Here is a 19,570-nt window from a genome sequence, read left to right as displayed (position 1 = left end):
CGAATGTTACAGTATACACTTATGGGCGGATTTTACAGGAACTGCAGAAACCCCGGTGTCAAGTCATTTGTGAGACTGTCGCTCAAAAACTTCTTGCGGTACGCGCAATTGCGATGACGGATGAGACACTTTCTGAACTGTATCCAAACATTCAAGATGTCTCTTTGCAATTATCTCAAAAGTAACATTGGTAGTAACATTAATACCAGCAGAATGAAAATCATAGCTAACAAACAATGTAAATTCAACTAAACGCTTTTGCACTAACTGTGCATCTTCAGATTAGTTATCGATCTCAAATAATAGACATCATCGCAAACCAGTTTTAAAAACACAAACAATGCTTTGAATATGATGTGATCCGATTTCAGCTAAGTATGTATAAAACTACGACGGGCAGAATATCACCAGAGAAATCTGACTACACCTATGCATACACGTGAGTAAATTCATAATAATCGTTGCAAAAAGTCTTTCATAATGTTCTTCGTGCTCAGTGTATTTGAGCCTTATTCGCACCCGCCAGCGTAGATAAATGATCTTTCGAAATGGAAGACCACGTTTTGCTTCAACAGTGCGACAAAGTTCCCATACTTTTCATTAAGTTGGTTTTTGCGGCGTCCATTATCATTAGTGGATGTGGAGCAATGAGCAGAAGGATCCAAGAGCAGAAAAATATTGATTTTATGGGGTAATTGATTAAAACAGCCATAAGAATCGTCAATACTATTGCCACTAAAAATTCTTTCCCTATGACTACGTAAAAAATTTTTTTTTAAAGGTAAATTACCAATGTTATAAAAAGCGTTTGTATAAACAAAATAAAAATTAAGAGTTGAAGTTTGATATTTCGAGCGCCTCGGCAACGCATGCAGCATTTCCCCGTTGGACGGCGATGCCGATACGCTGTTTTAGGAAGGCGAACGATCTCTTTTCTCCCGTCGTCCATTGATGCGTAAAAGCATAAAACAAAAAGAACGGAATGGTTGTACAAAAACATCAGGTACGGCAATATAGGCAACGGAAGCAAAGAACGATGATATGAAACAAGAACTGTTTATTTCAATTTTTTCAACTCGTGAGATAGGTGGGCTTTGAGCTTTCATTTGAAGTTATTGGGAGAAGAGATGTCTGCTATGTTGTTTGCTAAAAGCATGTTAGAATACAGGCAGATGCGAAAGAAGAAAAACTGCTCAGTAAAAGAGACGTTAACAATTCTTGGTGATTGTAAGTTACGGGTATAAGGCTACTGCGAAGATCTTTTGCGGTGAAAATAACACTTATGTAATTGTAATTGCCAAAATCAAACTTTTCTGCAATTTGTTCAAAAAAAGCAATTGAGAAAAAAAATTAAAGCAATTTTAGAATACAGGCAGAAACGAAAGAATAAAAGCTGCTCAGTAAAGAGACGACAACATTTCTTGATGGTTGTAAGTTTCGGGTATAAGCTACTGTGTAAGATCTTCTGCGGTGAAAGTAACATTTATATATTTGTAATTGTCAAAATCAAATTTTTGTGCAATCACTTGTTGGAAAAACATAAATCAATTAAAGCAATTGAGAAAGAAATTGGAAGTGAATTGTTTTTTTTTCTAACCGTTTCGAGTCATCATTGAGTCCCGTTACTCATTTCAAGCATCTTTGTATCGTTATAATTTGCGGCGTTAATTTGAGAAAGGTAGCCAGAGTTGAATACCATATAAAAGAATGCTACGGATACTGAGCTGTTAATAGTTTTTTATCCAAATAGAGACTCCTTTGGATTCTAAATAGATGGATTTAGAAATTGGAAAGCGTTGTTTACTGTGATCACTTCGGCCCTAATGTATGTATCCCATTTCAAAAAAAAAACTAGTAACATGAAGATCTTTTTTGATTACACTACGGGGATGTCTCTATCACTAAGGAACAGAGTGGAATCAGTTTAAGTCCATTTGATATAAAGATCAAGGTCTGCTTGAACTTAAAGACGAGAGATCACTGCAGACTGGCCACTTGGTCTATATTAATAGACTGGTCGATAAAAGTCATTATTTGGTCTATAATTTTTTTGAAGTCTATATTTTCTAGATACCATGTAAAAGTCACTATTTACAACGAAGCTTTCTGTTTTTTAATATTTTTAAAGGGTCCCCTCTTTGCACTGTTTTGAGATATCCGTTTTTGGTGACGGACCCTAAAAATTTTTAAAAGCGCGCGCCGAAAAAACGCAATTTTTTATTCAAAATTATGCCTGCGAGATCATCACTGTGAGTAAAGCTTGCTGTCATCGATAAAAAGGAAACAGTCGGGTTTTTAAGATGCTTGGCATGTCATCGATAAAAACAAAAAAAGGCCCAATACTTTTTGCGGAACACAACTTGTTATGTCAGTTTTTGTGGAAGCTTTATTGTCCACTATTACAATTTGTGTGCGGTTTGTAAGATAAAAAGTTAGTATTTGAAGACAGCAAAATCATAGCCAAGATTAGCAGGTTTGGTCAGAAGTATGTGATTGGTAACTTTGATCGAACGCTTTGCGAAAATCAAACTTTCAGTTTTTGTCTCAGCATCAGGGTAAATTTTATCTAAATATGCTAGCTGTGTAATAGTTGACCGTTTATCATAAAACTGTCGAGCAGGCGTGTTTTTGGATCGAATTTGGGGATAAATCTAATCGAAGGTCATTCTCTCAAGAATTATCGATAAATTTCAACATCCTCAGGGTTACCAGACAACTGGTGTAATAGACGCGCATTTACAATTCAAAATATTTGTTAAGAGTTGTTAGACTAGTTAAGCAGTAGCTATTAGCTTGCTGCAATTTTTAAGAACGAGAGTTGGTAGGTTATCCTTGGTAATACAAGGTGTTGCAGTTTCTGAATTTTTGCTTGTTCGAATGAAATGAAAAATTTATACAAAATTTAAAGAATTTCATGCAGTTGGTTTTTGAGAGAGTTTTGAGAAATTTGATTGACTTATTCAATGTATAATTTATGCTTTTATACGGTTCTTATACTTGTTTTCTCTATAAGATCGTCTAAGTCAAACTTTGTATGTTTTCCTGCTATTAGACTCTTTCTGTTCTTAGACCTTTCTGCTCAAGGACTGGTCACCGTCGCACATTTTTCCTTACATGTGTGAAGTGTTGTTATGATCATTTGAAGATTTGTTTGTTTTAGTCAGTTTGAGATCTGATTTTAAGGTTAGAGCGATGTGCAAGTTTTTTTGCTTGGCTTACTGATGTTCTTCCGACCACGTGGTGGGAACTGGGAAGAAGTTTTGTATTTGTTTATTTTTTTTATCAAAGCTGAAGAAAATACCACAAATCAGTCATTCAGTGTTAATTCAGACAGCATTGAAAACCCAGAAAAACTCGGTGTCGAGGAAAATTGAATGAAAAAATCTAGCCACGTAAACTCAACTAGGGAGTTTATAGGCGTTAATCTACCTCCCTTAGTCTCTTAACATAAAAAGTATAAAAAGGTTTTTTTTTTTTTTTTTGCAAAAGAAACCGTGGTCGGAACTTTCTGTGTGCTATTTGCTCAGGATCTGATTTGATTAACATTTGGATTTAATGTTTGTTGTGAGACAGCTTTGATTTTTAACTGTCAACTCTTCGTTGATGTTCATACCTTTTCAGAAAACGTCAGTAAGTAACCTGATTTTCGGTTTATCTCTGGTTAATTCAATCGTTAAAATCTCGTCTGTTCTTTCAAATTGACTTGTTCTTGTGCATAAAAATAGCAGTTCGGTTGTGGTATTTAAGATAATCGCTTTCAATTTAGTACTCCGGCATTAGCTGAGGTCAAATTCAACGTTTGCGTCTTCTTAATTTTTAGAATTGTCATACTTAAGAAGTACACATCAGTCGTGGGTTAAAAGCCTTATTCATTTTACTTTTTACAGAAATGATCCCTGTTTAGAGCGACATATAGCAGACGACTAGCAAAGTTGTGGGACAAAGTGCCGCCTGTAGACATGCCGAACTTGTCCGGTATAGCACACAGAGTCGAGTACATTGCGACCGAAAGGTACCTATTTTTCAGTTTTCGTTAAATTTGGACCACACACATGGAGGTCAGTGTATATTAAGTTGATCGTTTTCATAAAGATTAGACGAATGTTTCATGTATTAATTTCAGAATGGTCCAGCATGCGAATGATTCAATTCATTTTTCCCTTGCGATAAGCAAGGGTTTTGCAATCGGGTACTAGACTGTTTTCCCGTAAACAACTTTGTTCACAGGTTGACCTCCAATTTCGAGATCTCCTTTTTCTGCATGTTTAACAGTGCCTTGAGTTAATACCTAGAGTTAATGTGCCTAGAGTTGATGCGTTACTGGATGTACTGGTATAAAAAATTCAAATGTTTTTTTTGTAGGCTTAATTGATTTCGGTCCAATTTTAGACGGCTTATTTGCCGGGTGTTTTTTTAAAGAAAATTCTATACAATTGATTATTCAATTCAATCCGAAAAAAATAACACGCTGAACGGTTTTTTATACACGCTTTTTATACACGCTAAAACTTTCAGTTTGAAAAGAGAAAACTTCTGTTTGAGTAAACCTTTTTCGTTTGATTTATTTTCAGTTTTATTTCGGATGCATGGCCTGATTATAACTTCAAATTCAGTCAACCATCCGGCGCATGTGGCTTAGAGATAATACACCTGCTTGAGACGGCAGAGGCCGGTGTTTCAAGCTCCACCGGGAGCTGTTTTTTGCAAACTGTTTTTTTTTTGTGCTTTTTCGGACTATCGCCTGTCTGCCTATTTTTGTCGGCTTGATTCCCGCAGCCCGATTGTTTTAAAGTTTCAGCTTTCTTCCAAGTCACACTAACACCGATGCTATGGACGACAAAGACGAGGAGGTCGATTTCAGTTGGGACCTGTTTCTTGGCAAATTGAAAATTTTCGGCAATTATAGATTTTGGTGTCTGCTTATTTTTGCTGACTTAGTTCTCGCAGAAATGATTTTTTTTTGAAATTTCGACTTCATTCCAGCATTCCGAAAGTTCTTTGTATGTTTTTTCAACGGTGTACATAATTTTGTTCCGGATATTTTGGGTTTTTTTTCGATTTGAAGACAAAAATCGATTTGAAGTTTTTTTTCAAGTTTTTTTTTATTTGAATTCAATCATCGTCATTCATTTTTGAATAGCAAGTGGTGCGAAGCTCAGCTTCGCCTCTGTGTCGATAATATTCTTATTAATCTCAACAGTTTTCTGTGTTCATTTTGTGTCGTCAAAATAGTTTTTTCTTAAAATGTAAAAAAAAAAAACGTAAAAAAAGTTCAACACTATTTGGATACATTCGTTTGATGATTTATAATGGAAGTGCTATTAATACAGCGACATCAGAGAACCTTTGCTGCTGAGAAAACGCGATCGCTCTTCGTCAATGCAGTCTTACGCGTCAACAACAATCACAACTACTTCGGCTTTGACGAACCTCCATCATGCTCAGACTTTTCATCATTCGGGTCAGTCGCATCATTTAGCCGACTACTCTCCATCGTCGAAAAGTTCACCGGCTCGAAGAGAAAGATCCCTTTCGCGTTCCCCTGAAGGATCAACAAAAACGTGGAGGCGTGAAGGGACTACAAGAGTGCCTCGATTAGTATCAAATGAGTCGATAGAACATGAGCGAAGTAGCTCGGAGGAATTTGAGGAATTCGAAAGAGCCGAACCGGAATTAAGAGGTCAGTAGATTATAGATTTATACAATGGAAACGAAAGTTTATTGCAAACATTCATTAAATAATTGTTCTCAAAAAGAATAAAAAAGGGCTATTTTAAGATTGATACCTATGTTCCTGAGTTTTGAACAATTAGAATTTTAGAATTTAACAAATGATCAATCTGTCACTGGTAAAAGTTTTTGAAATTGCCATTGAAAACAAATTTGCGGAAGCTTTTAATGTTTTTTATCTCTTAAGATTTGCATTGGTTTGCACTAAAATTGGGTAAATAAGCTCTTCAAAAGAATAATTGCATGAAATGTATAAAGTGGTTAGTTTAGACGAGGCTGTGTTTGAATTATCTGCCGAGTCGTCTTCCTCGCCCACGCGGTTCATGCGGAGGACTAGGGAAATCTGGGACGAGACTTCCAACATGCACTTCGCCAAACCACAGCCGCCGTATCAAATGGCCACTATTAATGTCAATGTGCCAACTGCTCTTGCCAGTAAAATCCACAAGTTAGTTGCAGTGACCAAATTCTTTTGTAATCCAATTTTTGTTTGATGAATTGAATGTCCTCAGAGACGAATTAATTTAGGGCTGTGAATCTTGGCTCCAAAACTGATTTTTGCAAAATTTGCAATTTTTCAGAAAAAAAAACTAATTTTATTCGAACTTAAGAACTCTTAATTCAATCTTTTGTGCCAATTGCTTAAGATTTTTGAATCTAGGCTCAAAAATTGTTTACTCCAAACCTTTCAATTTTCGAGGCATTGTGTTTTTGTCTAAAGTTTCTGATTGTTTTCTTAACTAGCAATTTTTTGTTCTGACCATTGAAACTGGGGAAGAACTTTGTATTCGGGTGTTTAAGTTATTTTTCTATTTTTTCCCCCGCAAAATCAGGTGCCACGTTATCAGAATGGATCAAGTGGTAAATCATATTAAAGCCTTTTCAGTCGTCGTTCCAGTATTGAGAAAAACAGGTTTAAAATTTTTGTCTTAGTTTTTGTCTAATTTTGAGCGATCGAGTAACGGTCGTTTTATATAATTGGCAATTCAGGCTGAGAAAAACTTCATTTTTTTTAACTAAAAAGAGCTACTTTTGCAAGTTTAATTTAGCGCTTCCTTGTCAATTAAAGTATTTAGAAATTTAAAACAATTATTGTATAAAGAATTTGGAAAAGATTCTTTTTTTGTGTTATTTACTTAATGAAGACAACTGGTGTCGATTATGCCTATTTTGCTTATTTTTTTAGTAGTTTTTTCTATGAATGTGGTTGCATTTCTGTGTCTAGCAACCAGCTACCCTGTTTTTTGTCATTTTTTTGCTGCACTGCGAAAGTTTTCTAGGGTTGGCTGTAAAAATTGGAATTCGCACAATGGCAGATTTTGAGATAGGAGTTTTTGGAAATTTAAATTATAATTCATTATTTTTCAAATTAGTTTTGATTTTATTGGATCGTATTTTTGTTCATTTTTATGCATATAGTAATTTGCAAAAATAATAATTGTACGAAGACATCATGGTGATGCATATACAGTTTTCGGAAATAGATATCCCGGAAAAAGAAAAGTTTTGAAAGGAAAAAAGCTTATTGCACTTCTGAGCACACCATTGCTTCATATATGCTTTATATTCTCAGCATTATATTCCAAAGAATCAACAAGACTGCTCGTATATCACGGCAACGCCCTGAATGTTCCGACTGCCCCTGAATCTATATGGAATAGATTTTTGAGAAAGGAAAATACTAAAAAAAAACTATAAATTTTGGACAATATCAAAGATCAAGTGTGAAAATTTGTTGAGTCGTACGAAATTAATACGATCGACTAGCTTGCCTCAATTCAATTTGGAACGATTTTGTTGTGCGGGATATTTCGCCACGCATGATTAATTCGCGTTACGCTTTCAGCATTATGAATGTAATATTCAAAACGCTCATGAACTAGTCCAGAGATGGCCGAATTGGCAATTTTCAGAATCCCAGAACTTAGCAAAAAATGATCGGAGGTAAAATATCTTTTTAAATTTGATTTCAGGGAGTCGATGTTTTCATTGGGGTATCAATTTTTTTTTTGTTAAAAAGTATTTCGATCGCCGAAAATTGACTGAATTAAAAAAACCACACCAAGCATAAATTTCCCGTTTTCTTCGAAAGTCGGAACAAAAAAAAATATTTAACTAAGTAGTTCGATTGATAATAAAACTTAGCTAGAAATCAATCCTCCATCCGAACTTTGTTAACCATAGCCAACAGAATTTTAAAAAGATGTCAATGGAATCGCCGAAAATTGACTGAATTAAAAAAACCACACCAAGCATAAATTTCCCGTTTTCTTCGAAAGTCGGAACAAAAAAAAATATTTAACTAAGTAGTTCGATTGATAATAAAACTTAGCTAGAAATCAATCCTCCATCCGAACTTTGTTAACCATAGCCAACAGAATTTTAAAAAGATGTCAATGGAATCGCGCAAGCAGAAAAACTCATAACCAAACTAATTTGAGAACAATAGATTAATATCCGCCGAGGAACTTCAAATTTAAAAGTAACAGCCACTTTTGGCTCTAGAAGCTTTTTTATCGTTAGAGAGCGCAATTTGCTCCAATTAATTCTCCAGACCAATTACTATGTACAATTACTATATTTACCATTTCTTCTAGATTCTTTATATATTTGGAAAGCAAAGGACTTTCCGGCTTTTTTAACACAGAACAAGCCACTTGAATTGTCAAGTTCGCAAACTTTTCAAGAGTTTTTTGTAATTTTGTTTAAATTTTATCTCTAAATCTAATTTCTTGAACTAATCCGTCAATAGAAAATTTTACGTTTCAGTAACTGATTTAACAATGGATTTATCACGAAACGTACCATTTGAAAATTAGGTTCTTCTATTTTATTTCCCAATTATTAATGAAAAGTTAAAGTTAATGCCGATTTTTTGCGCTAGGTTTCTCTATCGACAGCTGAGTCGGGTGCGTTATCGCAGTGGTGGCAAATCATCAGTCGGAGGCGGAGGAGGGAAGTCTCCGCCGGTCGGAGTCGCATTGGGAGCTGCAGCAGTTCAGTCTTCGACAGCCAATGCTGCTTATGGTATTTGTACATTGAAATAAAAAAGAACACTTGAAATCCTTCATGAGATATCGAAAAGTACTAATGAAAAAGAGGACTATTTTTGTTTGCCATATGTTATTTGCTATGCGTGAAAATGATATTTATTTCAGTATCTAAATCAGGAAATAGTCAATCGCATGGCTACTCGGGACACCTCAGTAGCACAAGAGTGACAAGGTCCAAATCACAGCAGGGAAGTAATCTCGAAGAGCAAAGAGTCAGTGGACAGAGACGTCAGTTCACGAGTAGATCTAGAACTTCAATGTCATCCTCAGAATCCATAATTGGAAATACAATTACTAAGGCTAAAAGGTGAGGTTTAGATATGTAGCTCTTCTGTTGATTTTTGGCTTGATAAGGTATCTGTCTTGATAAGTTATCTGGCTTGATGAGATATCTGTATTGATAAGATATGTCTTGATAAGTTATCCGGCTTGATAAGTTATCTGGCTTGATAATTAAGGTTGCAACTTTAAGGTTCTGCAGATTTGTTAACCTAAAAACAAATGGGGTAACAAAATCGAAATTCGGACAATCGTTGAGTTTACTACCTATATAGCGATATATTGCAAGGAATAGCATCAAAATTTGGATAAATTAAATTTGGAATTTTGAGCCTTGAATTAAACCCGAATCAAATACCGTCTGTGCTAATTGCATTGTAATCGATAGCTGTATTGATTGTGATTTTAATGTTGTTCAGGTGGTGTCACAGCATTGCCGAGTCAGTGCGAGACCTGGATGCGAATCTCCATCTGCCCTTCCTCATCATCTTCCTCTTTCTTCTCATGCTCGCACTTCCAAGTTAGTATCTCGTTCACACATTTCAAACCAAATACAAGGACAAAATATTGACTTCTATTTAGACTGTTTTAAGAAGGATGATTTTGTTGTTTTCTGGAAATTCATCATGATTGAGTAATCTGGTCCTGGTTACCCAAGCGAGCTAGATAGAATAATGTCTTATAACGGGCTCCACTTTTTTCCAACCGAACTCGCAAATGAAAATGTTCATTGTTCGTAACACTTGTTTTGCATAGTATTGGCAGTTTAGTAGATGCATTCTCCAGTTTACAATTTACCAGTGACTAGTGTTTGTGATCTTTAAGTGTTAGTGGCATAGTTGTGTAGGGCAATTGACTTGAAAGCTTGGATGTTCGAGGGCTAATGTTCGATTCCCATAAAAATCAAACCGTATTCTCTCAAAATTTTTGAGCAAAGACTCAAAAGACTGTAATAGAATTACGCTTGCGATAAGCAAGCGTTATCAAACTGGAATAAAGACTTTTTTTCTTTATAACTACTAGTTCAACAAAATCAGTTGAATCACTTGCTGACTTCTTTTCACTTCTCTTCTCTAAACATCTTCCAGGTTGCTTCCTCCTGGCCTGGAGGTACAACAGGTGCCTATATTCCACAAGGTCTGGGGTTCGAGCCGTCGCCGGGCCTTGTTTTTTCATTATCAAGGAAATTGCAAAAAGAATCGGCTTTTTGTTTTTTTTAAACGTTTGTGTTGTATCGCAAGTAGTCCGAAGCTGTGCTTTGTCTCTGTGTGTGTACTATGATTCATTTTGATAATTAACCTTGCGATAAGCAAGAGTTTTGCAACGGTATTCAAGACTTTTTTCCGTAAATTACGTTGTACACATATAGGCCAAAAATTAGAATTGGTAAAATTAGGTTTAGTTCAATATGAATTCAATTTTTTTCATCTCTCCGTCACACTTGGCTTAGAAGTAACGAATACGCCTAGAGAGGAAAAGGTCCTGGGTTCAAAATCTGTGTGGACCCGTTTTTTCAAACTGGAAATATTCACTTTAAAAAAAATTGTCGGCTTATTATTTGTCTGCTTATATTTTGTCAGCTTAATTGCCACATCGTAGAATTGTTTTTTGTTTACTGTACGCAATTAACATTGTAGCTGCGTTTAGTGTTTTGATTTACTTCTGCTGTCTGTAATTATACTAGCCTGAAATTTGGATATTTTCTTTTTTTTTGTTTTCTCGCTTTAAAACTTTTTTATGCCCAAATGAACTTGGCTTACATTTTATCGGCTTAGTGACCTAATTTTGATTCGCTTCAATGGATTTTTATTTTTAATGCTCACCTCTCGGTCGCACAAATTATTAAAAACTGAATAGAAGTTTTATTTTTTGTTTTTCATTACACCAATTTTTTTCTTTTTTTTTCGACTGGATAGGTGGTTTCGGCCTAAATTGTATCGGCTCAGTAGCCGCATTTAGTTTCATATGACAAACGAATAATGTTTTGTGTATGCGTGCGTTCTTCTTAACTTTTTATGTTTTTTTTTGGCTGAAAGGGTTTCTGCTAAGGTATTTTCGGCGTTGATACTGCATGGTAAATTTTCTTCCAAGCAAATTTCTTATTTATTGTCTTGGCATGTTTTTGTTTCAAAATTAGCTTTATTCATTGTGATAGATCTAGTTTTTTTTAAATTTTTTTCTAACCTAGTGTCTTTCTTGTTTTGTATCGCAAGTGGTGAACTTGGCCTCGGTGTTATTTTTAGTACTTGATTTTGCAAAGGGAAAGAAAAAACTAAAACACCCGGAGACAAAGTTCCTCCCATTTTCAGTGGTCGGAACAGTTAGTGTGTTTGTTAAGCGCGGATGAGAAACCGAATAAGCTTTTTCGACCATGTTTGATTTTGAAAAGGATTTAATTTTGAGCTATCGAACAACAAGACCATAAAGCGGTATCATTGAAGATTTCTTTTATTTGTTTTTGTGAAGTGAACTTGATATCACGTTTTTTACTTTGTTTTTAGTGTTGAATGGATTTGGCTCAAACTTGCGCTCCTATTTCAACCATTATCGTGATGTTTTCAGGTGAGCACATTTATAGACTCAAAACAATACGTTTTATCAATTTAAGAGTTGTTACAATTTGATAAAATTTAATCTTAACCGATATAACTGAAGACATGTTTTCGGCATTTACTCGGAGGTTAAAATGTTGCTTCTGTTTTTAAGACTGAAATCACTTTCTCTTATTTAACTTGGCTGAGTTGTCTTCATTGTTTAGCGTGGATTCGCCGGCCCATTTTGCGAGTAATTCCCCGTCGACACAATCGGAAGACGCTTCAAGACAGCAGGATTTGTTTTCACGCATTCAAATTCTAGAGTCTGAACTATACAAACTCAAGCAAAGTGGCAAAACAATCACAGGCCAAGACAAAGAAAACCCGCGGGCATTAGAGGGGCAATCGGAAAGTCTGCGCCAGGAATTACTGGATACACAGAGCCAGATTGCGAAATTTGCCAAGAGTCTGAAAAGTTTGGAAGTGCTACACGCTTCGCTGAATTTGTCTGACGCTAAATTGCAAAACAGCTTTGCTAAGTTAACGCTTGAATTGAGTGGCAACATTGAAAATTCGCGACTTAAGTTCGAAGAAATAGAGAATAACATGAAAGTATTAGCAACTGCTTCCGGCAGTCAAGTTGGCCGCGAAGCAATCCACCAAATTGGAGCCTCAATTGCTGAATTGAAGCAACACGTTAAAGAAAGTCAGGAGAAAAGTAAATCTGAGTTTGAGGAAGCAGTACGAGGCTCCTCGCTGAGATTAGAGGATAAAATTAGGACCCTAGAAACGAGAATTGAAAGTCTAGAGGCATCCAATTTGGGCTTCAAAAAGTGTTGTTTGTTGGCGGAAGAACTACATGCAAACATGAGCGCCGATACAATCAAATTAAACAGCTTCCAAGATCAAATTAGAGACTTAGAAGCAGTTATTGCTGAAATGTCAACTCAAATAAACGAGAACAAGGCAACGGCGGAATTTCTAAAGGGGGAGGTTTTATTAAACAGGGAGCAGACGAGACCAAATATGGAGTGGGAAGGGGAAAAAAGAGAATTTGTGAGGCAAAATGACTTTGAACTTGCAATGGACAGACATGAGAAGAAAATAGCTCTTAAAATACAAGGTAATTGTTTGGTGGCTTTTTAACGGTGTTACATGTCTCTTGGCCTTGAAGAGATTTTGTAAAGGTTTCTTACAAGCCCCGCCGGACCAATGATTTCTTACTGTTTAACCGGTACATGTTCTTTGTTTTTAAGAGTCGATGAACTAATACAGGCCCTTAAATAGGTCGTGACAATTTTTCGCTGTCCCCCAAGCACCCCATCCCCCCATATACGAGCATCAATTTTATGGTGTAATGAATGGTTTTACAAGGTCAACTATGATCGCCAAGTTTTTTTTGTTATGGTCTATTTAGTCCGTATGTTTTTTTGTTCGTTTTTTTTTTTCAGTGAAACTCTTTAAAAAATCGTTCAGGCTCAAATTTACTTTTTCGTGGTTTGACTGTTGGTTTCTTTTTAAGTTCAGTTCATTTCCTTTATTGAAAGGAAGTCAAAGGCCACTAACGAACAGCGCAAATGTAAAGGTCACAAAAAACGTGATCGTCTTCTAATTTCGAAAAAGGATTAAAATTATCAAATTTACTAGCAAAATAAAAAGTTTACCCATTGATCCAGTTTTCTCAAATTGGATTAGTTTTTTTTAATCAAAATAGTTTCAATCATGAAATGTTTTAGAAAATCAAAGAGCTTTAGGTCCGTCTAATTTTTTTTCGAAATTCGGAAGATAAGGCTTCTGTTAGCTACGTTTTTTCAGTTGTCTGCGGGTTATGTTATTACTTATCTGCAATCGTGTAATTGATTACGAAAATGTTGTGGAAATCTAAGTTTTTAGTGGAAAGTTTTTAATAAATAGAAAAAAATTGAAGTATTTTTTTCTATTTAGAAGTTTCCATTAAAAAGTTAGGTTTCCACCACATTTTCGTAATCACTTTGTCATCCGGTACGGATCGATAAACTCAGCATCATTGATACATATTCATTTGATTAATCTATTTATATATTATCTGGTCAGTTGACCTTGGTACGGCTGCATGCCGACTTGAGATTATGAGCAAGAGCTCAGACGCTAATTTATGTTTCTTAAAAACAGTTGTTTTATCTGACTCGCACCGAGATTACGTTTATCCATCCGTTCGGATTCGATATACTCACGTCCATACTAAGAGGTATGACACACTTAATCGATTGCAGTCAAATAATGACATAACCAACAAACATCTGAAATACGTTGCCAACAGAATATGAAGAAGAATCAATAAACGCAAGTAAACAAAAAAACATGGACTCCGAATTCTTCCGAATTTCAAATAAAAAAATTTAGATGGACCTAACGCTCTTTGTTTTTCTAAAGCATTTTATGATAGAAACTATATTGTTAAAACTGATCCAAGTAAAAAAAACTGGATTAATGGGGGTAAACTTTTTATTTTGCTTTGTCAAAGCACATTTGGAACATTCAGAACTTCGCTTTGATACGAGTAGCATTGTTCGCTGTTTAGAATTAATCGCTCTGAAGTTGAACAGCAGTTGCAAATCTTCTAGTGGACAATTGCAACCTCCATTTGTCCAAGATACTCTTCTATCTTTCTTCCAATCTTCTTCTGAGAAACAGTCGTCATCCATTTCTGATTCAGCTGATGCAAATTTCTCAATTCTGTCGCAATATCTCAACTCATACTTCTACAATATAACGACTACAACCAATCAAGTAAGAGTTACAATACGTTTGGTTTAGTTGTTAAAAATAGACTACGATGTTTTTTAGAATAAGTTTTATATAATTTTTAATATGACGTAATGCCACGAACACATCACAACGGAGTTGTTTTTCAATTAGAATCCAATTAATCTTTCTAATTGTGCAACTATGTGTTTCGCGTTGGATGTTAAATTTATTTCCAATTTTTTTGTTGCTGTTGATTTGGTTGAACTTATCCGTTTCAAGTCATGTAAGAGGCATAAAGTTGAAACTGGGTTGCTCCTAAAAGTATTCAACTTTATGCCTCTTACTGGCATAAACGGAGCGATCTTGATTAATAATTTAATTGATCGAGTTCTCTTGTATAGTCTATTATTCCCAGTTCTAACCAAGAGTTTGTACGTGGATGAATTCTCAAACTGCAAACATGGGAAAATGATTAGAACCAAGTAAGTAATATTTTACTTTTTCAATCATTCTCCAAACATATCTAGAATGGTGAGTACACTTTCTTATTCGATCAACGAAATATTACTTCATACATGTTAATTTTTTAGATGGTGCTAAGTTTTTCGTGATCTAAAGGCTTCGAACTTCTTTATAATTTCAAGTGCAGTAGCAGTGTTTCGTCAGAATGTCTGGGTTTCTGAAATCTGTTTTTTTGAAGCATGTCTGTAAGGTTAAACTGCTTGCTTGCATGGTGCTTTTGAGTGATTGTGCACGCAGTGCTCTTTTTGTTTAGCTTCGCACGCTCGTGCGTGAAGAAGTGCACCGTGCACTGATAGAAGACGGGACAGGGGTGCCAGACTATGCTCTGGAGAGTGTGGGCGGGAGTGTAGTGACCACTAGATGTACGGAGACATACACTCAGTATGCGTCTGTAGTGTCCATAATGGGCATTCCTCTCTGGTATCAGACTCCCTCGCCAAGAACTGTCATCCAGGTTTTGCATCTTCGTAACCTTTCAGTCATCTTGTCGACTACATCTTCCCTCCCCTTTTTTCATTTTCCAATCTTAAAAGTTTCCATCTTATGTCTTAATTTTTATTATCACATGCAATGAGTATAATTATCATATGCAATGACATTCAGTTTAAGTTCGAAAAATTCAATGATTAAAATTTTTTTCTGGGCCAAATAAAAACGCCTCCTCTCCAAAAAACGATAAATTGACAATTCACCAAAAAATCCAAGTCATGTTTTACAGAAAATTAAGAGATACTCCTTGTGAAAAATTGAATCAAGAACATATCCGAAGTTAAAAAAGAGAAAAAACTGCAATTAAGAACTTTTTTCGTTTTTTTCACTTACAATCGTCTTGTCATCGTGAACTAAACTTTTTTCCCATTAACAACTTTTTTTCAAAAAATTGAACTTGCTTTATTATAGAACCTTAACAACTCAGGCTCCTTCCCACTAGGCTTTGAGGTAACGCGGTCTAGTTTGCAACTTAATGTCTGGGTTTCGAGTCCCGGTAGGACATTGTTTTTTATTGTGTAAAATAGAATTTTTTTTCATGTAAAAATTGAATTGTCGGACGTTCGTTTGTTTGCTCAAGTTTTGTGCCATATCAAGGAATTTTGTGCTGTCAACAAAATTCCTGGTAGCTGCAACTGTTGTTTATTGTAGTTTTAGGGGTAGCTATTTTAAGTTTTTTTTTATAAAATCAAATTTTCGGCTCAACTTGTCTGCTCAAAGAGTTTCAGCTTTGTTTCCGCTTCGTAATTTTTCTCCTTTACTAATTTAAAATTCAAGTGTTGTGCTCACCATGTTTTTCCAGAATTCCTGCTTAAGAGTTGATGAACGTAGTTCAGACTTTTATTATAGGTCTTGATGCTTTTTTCATTTTTTGTCAGTACATGTCTTAATTTGTTCTGGCTCAAATTTTATATTTTCGCGGTTTGACTTGATTTCTTTTTAAGTCCAGTTCATTTCGTTTGTTAAAAGGTAGGCAAAAATGTGAAGGTCACAATAAACGTGATCGACTTCTAATTTCAAAAGGGCAATGAACATTTTTCCTTTTGATCCAGTTTTCCTGTTCTCAAATTAGGCTAATTATTTCAAAAAAGTATCAATCATAATGTGTTCTCGAAATTCAAAATGCTTCCAGGCCATCTTTTTCTTGGAAACTCGAAAGTTGAGATTTGTTTCTGAAAACAAGTCAGTATGTTTTTTGTTCACTTGTGTTCATTGACGTTTTTTCAACTGTCTGTTGGCTATGATTGATAAAACATGTGTTATGAAAATGTATGGGTTTTGGTTTTAACATTTGTTTATTTTAGACGCTTACAAAAGTTTTTCACTTTTTGCAAAAGTTTTTTTTCAAAAACTGCATTGCCAATTTTTATAAAAGTGTACGAATGGAAAAGTATCAAAAGTCTACTTTTCGTGTGCCTGCATTATCCCTAGTATACACTCCAATTTGGTTTCAATGGATAGAATGGGTCGTGGAAAGCTCAAGCTCCCCTGTATAAGCAGCTTTGCCACAAACATTTTTGCCCCCACATTAGTCAATTACGTGATTTTTTGATCGTTTTTTTAGTCTTATTGACTTTTCTCAAAACCTACGATCCCAATTCTGAAATTGTAAGTTAAATGGAGATAAAAGGTGATCTGAAGCTCTCTGCAATAGCAACCACTACTAATTTTTTTGAACTAAAATTTTGCCCCCGAAAAAGTCAATTTTTTGACCGTTTTTTTAATTATTTTTGACTTTTCTCATAACTAGCCTCCCAAACCTGAGATTTTGGTTAATTCAAAAAACAGGTTGTGGGAAGCTCCTTGCATACGCGACCATGCTCAAATTATGGCTCTCGCATAAGTCAAAATATTGATTTTTTGACCGTTTTTTTGAAACTTTTTGACTTTTGTCGAAACTACCCTGCCAAACTTGGGTTTTTGGGTTTAATCTAATTTTCAGATTGGGCAAATCTCTTCTGCATAAACGGCTACGCTCGACTTTTTTTAAAACAAAAAGCTATGATTCTAGGAAATGTCAATTTTTTAATTTATTGACCGTTTTTTGGACTTCTCTCGATAACTATTCTGCCAAATCTGATATCTACGTCCAAGTTATATACACAAACAGTTATGTTTTTCAGAAAAGCCAAAATTTTAATTTTTGATCGTTTTTTGGAAAGTTTTTCTCGATGACTGACCTGCCAAATAAGATAAAACAGGGCTTAATCGAAATAACAGATTGTTGAAAGCGTTCTTTTATAACTGGCTACGCGTTTTAAAATTATGAGGGTTTTTTGGAAAATACCTTGCCATTGTTAGGTTAAGTGTTTTCGGGAGTTTCCTCTGCTTAGGCGACCGTGAGCTAAAGTTCGCAGACAAAAGTTTTTGAATTTTCGACCTTTTTTAGACATATTTTGGCTTCTCTTAAAAACTATCCTATCAAACCTGAGATAAAAGATTCAATCGAAAGAGTCAGTTCGAGAATTTATCCTGCACAATTGACGTCTCAATTTTTTCCAAGATAAATGTTATGTCCCTGGGTAAATTCAAATTTCACAAAAATTTTCACTCTTCTCTTCTCACTTATTTTAGAGAAACAGCTTAGGTTTTGGATAAAGTCCAGCTTTTGAAATTACCCATATCATCATGCATCAGTATATAAATTCAAAAAATCTCAAACAGGAACCTCCAGCTATAGCTGGGCCTCTAGGTATCTGTTATCGAGACATACGAATTTTTTGGTTCATCCAATGTTTTTTACAAAGTTTTTTTTCTTTACTTCTTATGCTTCGCCTATGTATTAGTTCTTGTCTTGGTGGTTAATAGTTAAAAATTAGCGATTTTTATAAATAAATGGATTTGATGTATGTTGGTTGGTCATTTCACCCAAAGATCAAAGTTTCTTTCAAAAGACAAGCGGTGTTTTATTTTAGCCTGATATGCACCCTGGAAACTGCTGGCCCTTCACTGGCTCCAACGGTCAGATAGTGATTAGACTGGCGCGCAGACTCAAAGTGCAATCTGTATCTTACCAACACATCCCGCAATCCATATCACCCACCGGAACCACATCCAGTGCACCCAAAAATATCTCCATATATGGACTCAACTCAGAAAACGAGGATCCCGGATCGTTCCTGGGAAACTTCGAATACACTCTAAGCACCACTGGCCAAACGTTGCAGACATTTAAATTAGACGCTCTGGAAGCGAATCAGGAATCCTTGACGTTTCGATTTGTATCGATTGTCGTTCATTCGAATCATGGCAATGATGCGTATACATGCTTGTACCGTTTCAGAGTGCACGGTCAAGTTAAGACCAATTAAAATTGTTCGACAAAATCTAATCGATTCAAATAATCGATTCTCTACATAGGTTGTTACTATATAAGTAAAATAGAAATAGTTGGATTTGATATCTACGAATTTCAAAATTTAGTTTCTGCGTATGGTACTAATTCAGGTAATTGTAAATTTTGCCCTTTATTCGCTTATGAACGTCACAGTTAAGGTGATGTTGAAATTCTAGCTAATTTGTTTCAGATATCGCAACTTTGTTCGGTTTTAGTCCTTAAATAACTTTGGATGCCGTCAAAATAAAATTGTGTAACTAATTTCTGTTCTTTTCGTTTTTCTTGAATGATTTCTCATTATCGATTGATATTTATTTAACAAGTGTTTGGGGAGCGGATCGTCTATATAAATAACGAGGTAAGTTGAAGTAGGGTAGAAGAAGGTCTGAAGGCTGTCATTATTTTCTTAGTACGTGTAAAAGAAAGCATTGAACTTCACTTATGTAAGTCTTGGTGCGTTTTTTTGCGACAAGGTCTTAAATTGCAGTAATAACTACAGAAGTGCATCATATATATTAATGCATTGGAGTTCAATTGAAGTTCATTTGCTGAAAGTTTAGCAAGAAGCGCTCTTATTGCGAATGCAGAAATGGCTCACCAAAACATGATCGATTTCTAGTTTCGAAATTGGATTCCAATTTTAAGATTTTCAGCGGAATTAAAAATATTATATTTTGATCCAGTTGTCTCTAAATCGGATAACTGTGCAAAAAAGTGCCAATCATAGAGTTGCCTATACTAGCCAGCAGCTAGTGTATTATTTGGTACCTTCTTTTTTTCTAACCTAACTCGCTACTGAAAGTGTTCATTTAAAGTGTTCACTTATATGGAAATTTCATTATAGCATTGGAAATTGCATAACATCTGTTCTGTGCTTAATATGTGGCAATTGTTTGATA

General features: G+C 35.2%; 1 protein-coding gene across 2 annotated transcripts; it reads left to right on the top strand.

Moving 5' to 3' along the window:
- The first annotated feature begins 307 nt into the window (after positions 1–307).
- Positions 308–18,870, top strand: LOC134854133 (klaroid protein-like). Of its 2 annotated transcripts, XM_063870256.1 has the most exons (13): positions 370–439; positions 3,161–3,183; positions 3,905–4,012; positions 5,331–5,680; positions 6,001–6,178; positions 8,615–8,757; positions 8,889–9,090; positions 9,482–9,582; positions 11,564–11,624; positions 11,821–12,719; positions 14,157–14,365; positions 15,099–15,299; positions 18,250–18,870. In XM_063870256.1, exons 3-13 carry the CDS (start codon positions 3,960–3,962, stop codon positions 18,643–18,645), a joined length of 2,793 nt encoding a protein of 930 aa, XP_063726326.1. In that variant the 5' UTR covers positions 370–439; positions 3,161–3,183; positions 3,905–3,959; the 3' UTR covers positions 18,646–18,870. The 2 variants fall into 2 exon arrangements, with proteins under 2 accessions (XP_063726325.1, XP_063726326.1); XM_063870255.1 differs by lacking the exon at positions 3,161–3,183 and having other exon boundaries at positions 308–439.
- Positions 18,871–19,570: the final 700 nt, after the last annotated feature.

This window comes from Symsagittifera roscoffensis, chromosome 9, assembly GCF_963678635.1.
Source record: "Symsagittifera roscoffensis chromosome 9, txSymRosc1.1, whole genome shotgun sequence".
In the NCBI taxonomy this organism is placed as follows: Eukaryota; Metazoa; Xenacoelomorpha; order Acoela; family Convolutidae; genus Symsagittifera; species Symsagittifera roscoffensis.
The sequence above is the reverse complement of the archived record's forward strand: the minus strand, read 5'-3'. Positions and strand labels throughout refer to the sequence as shown.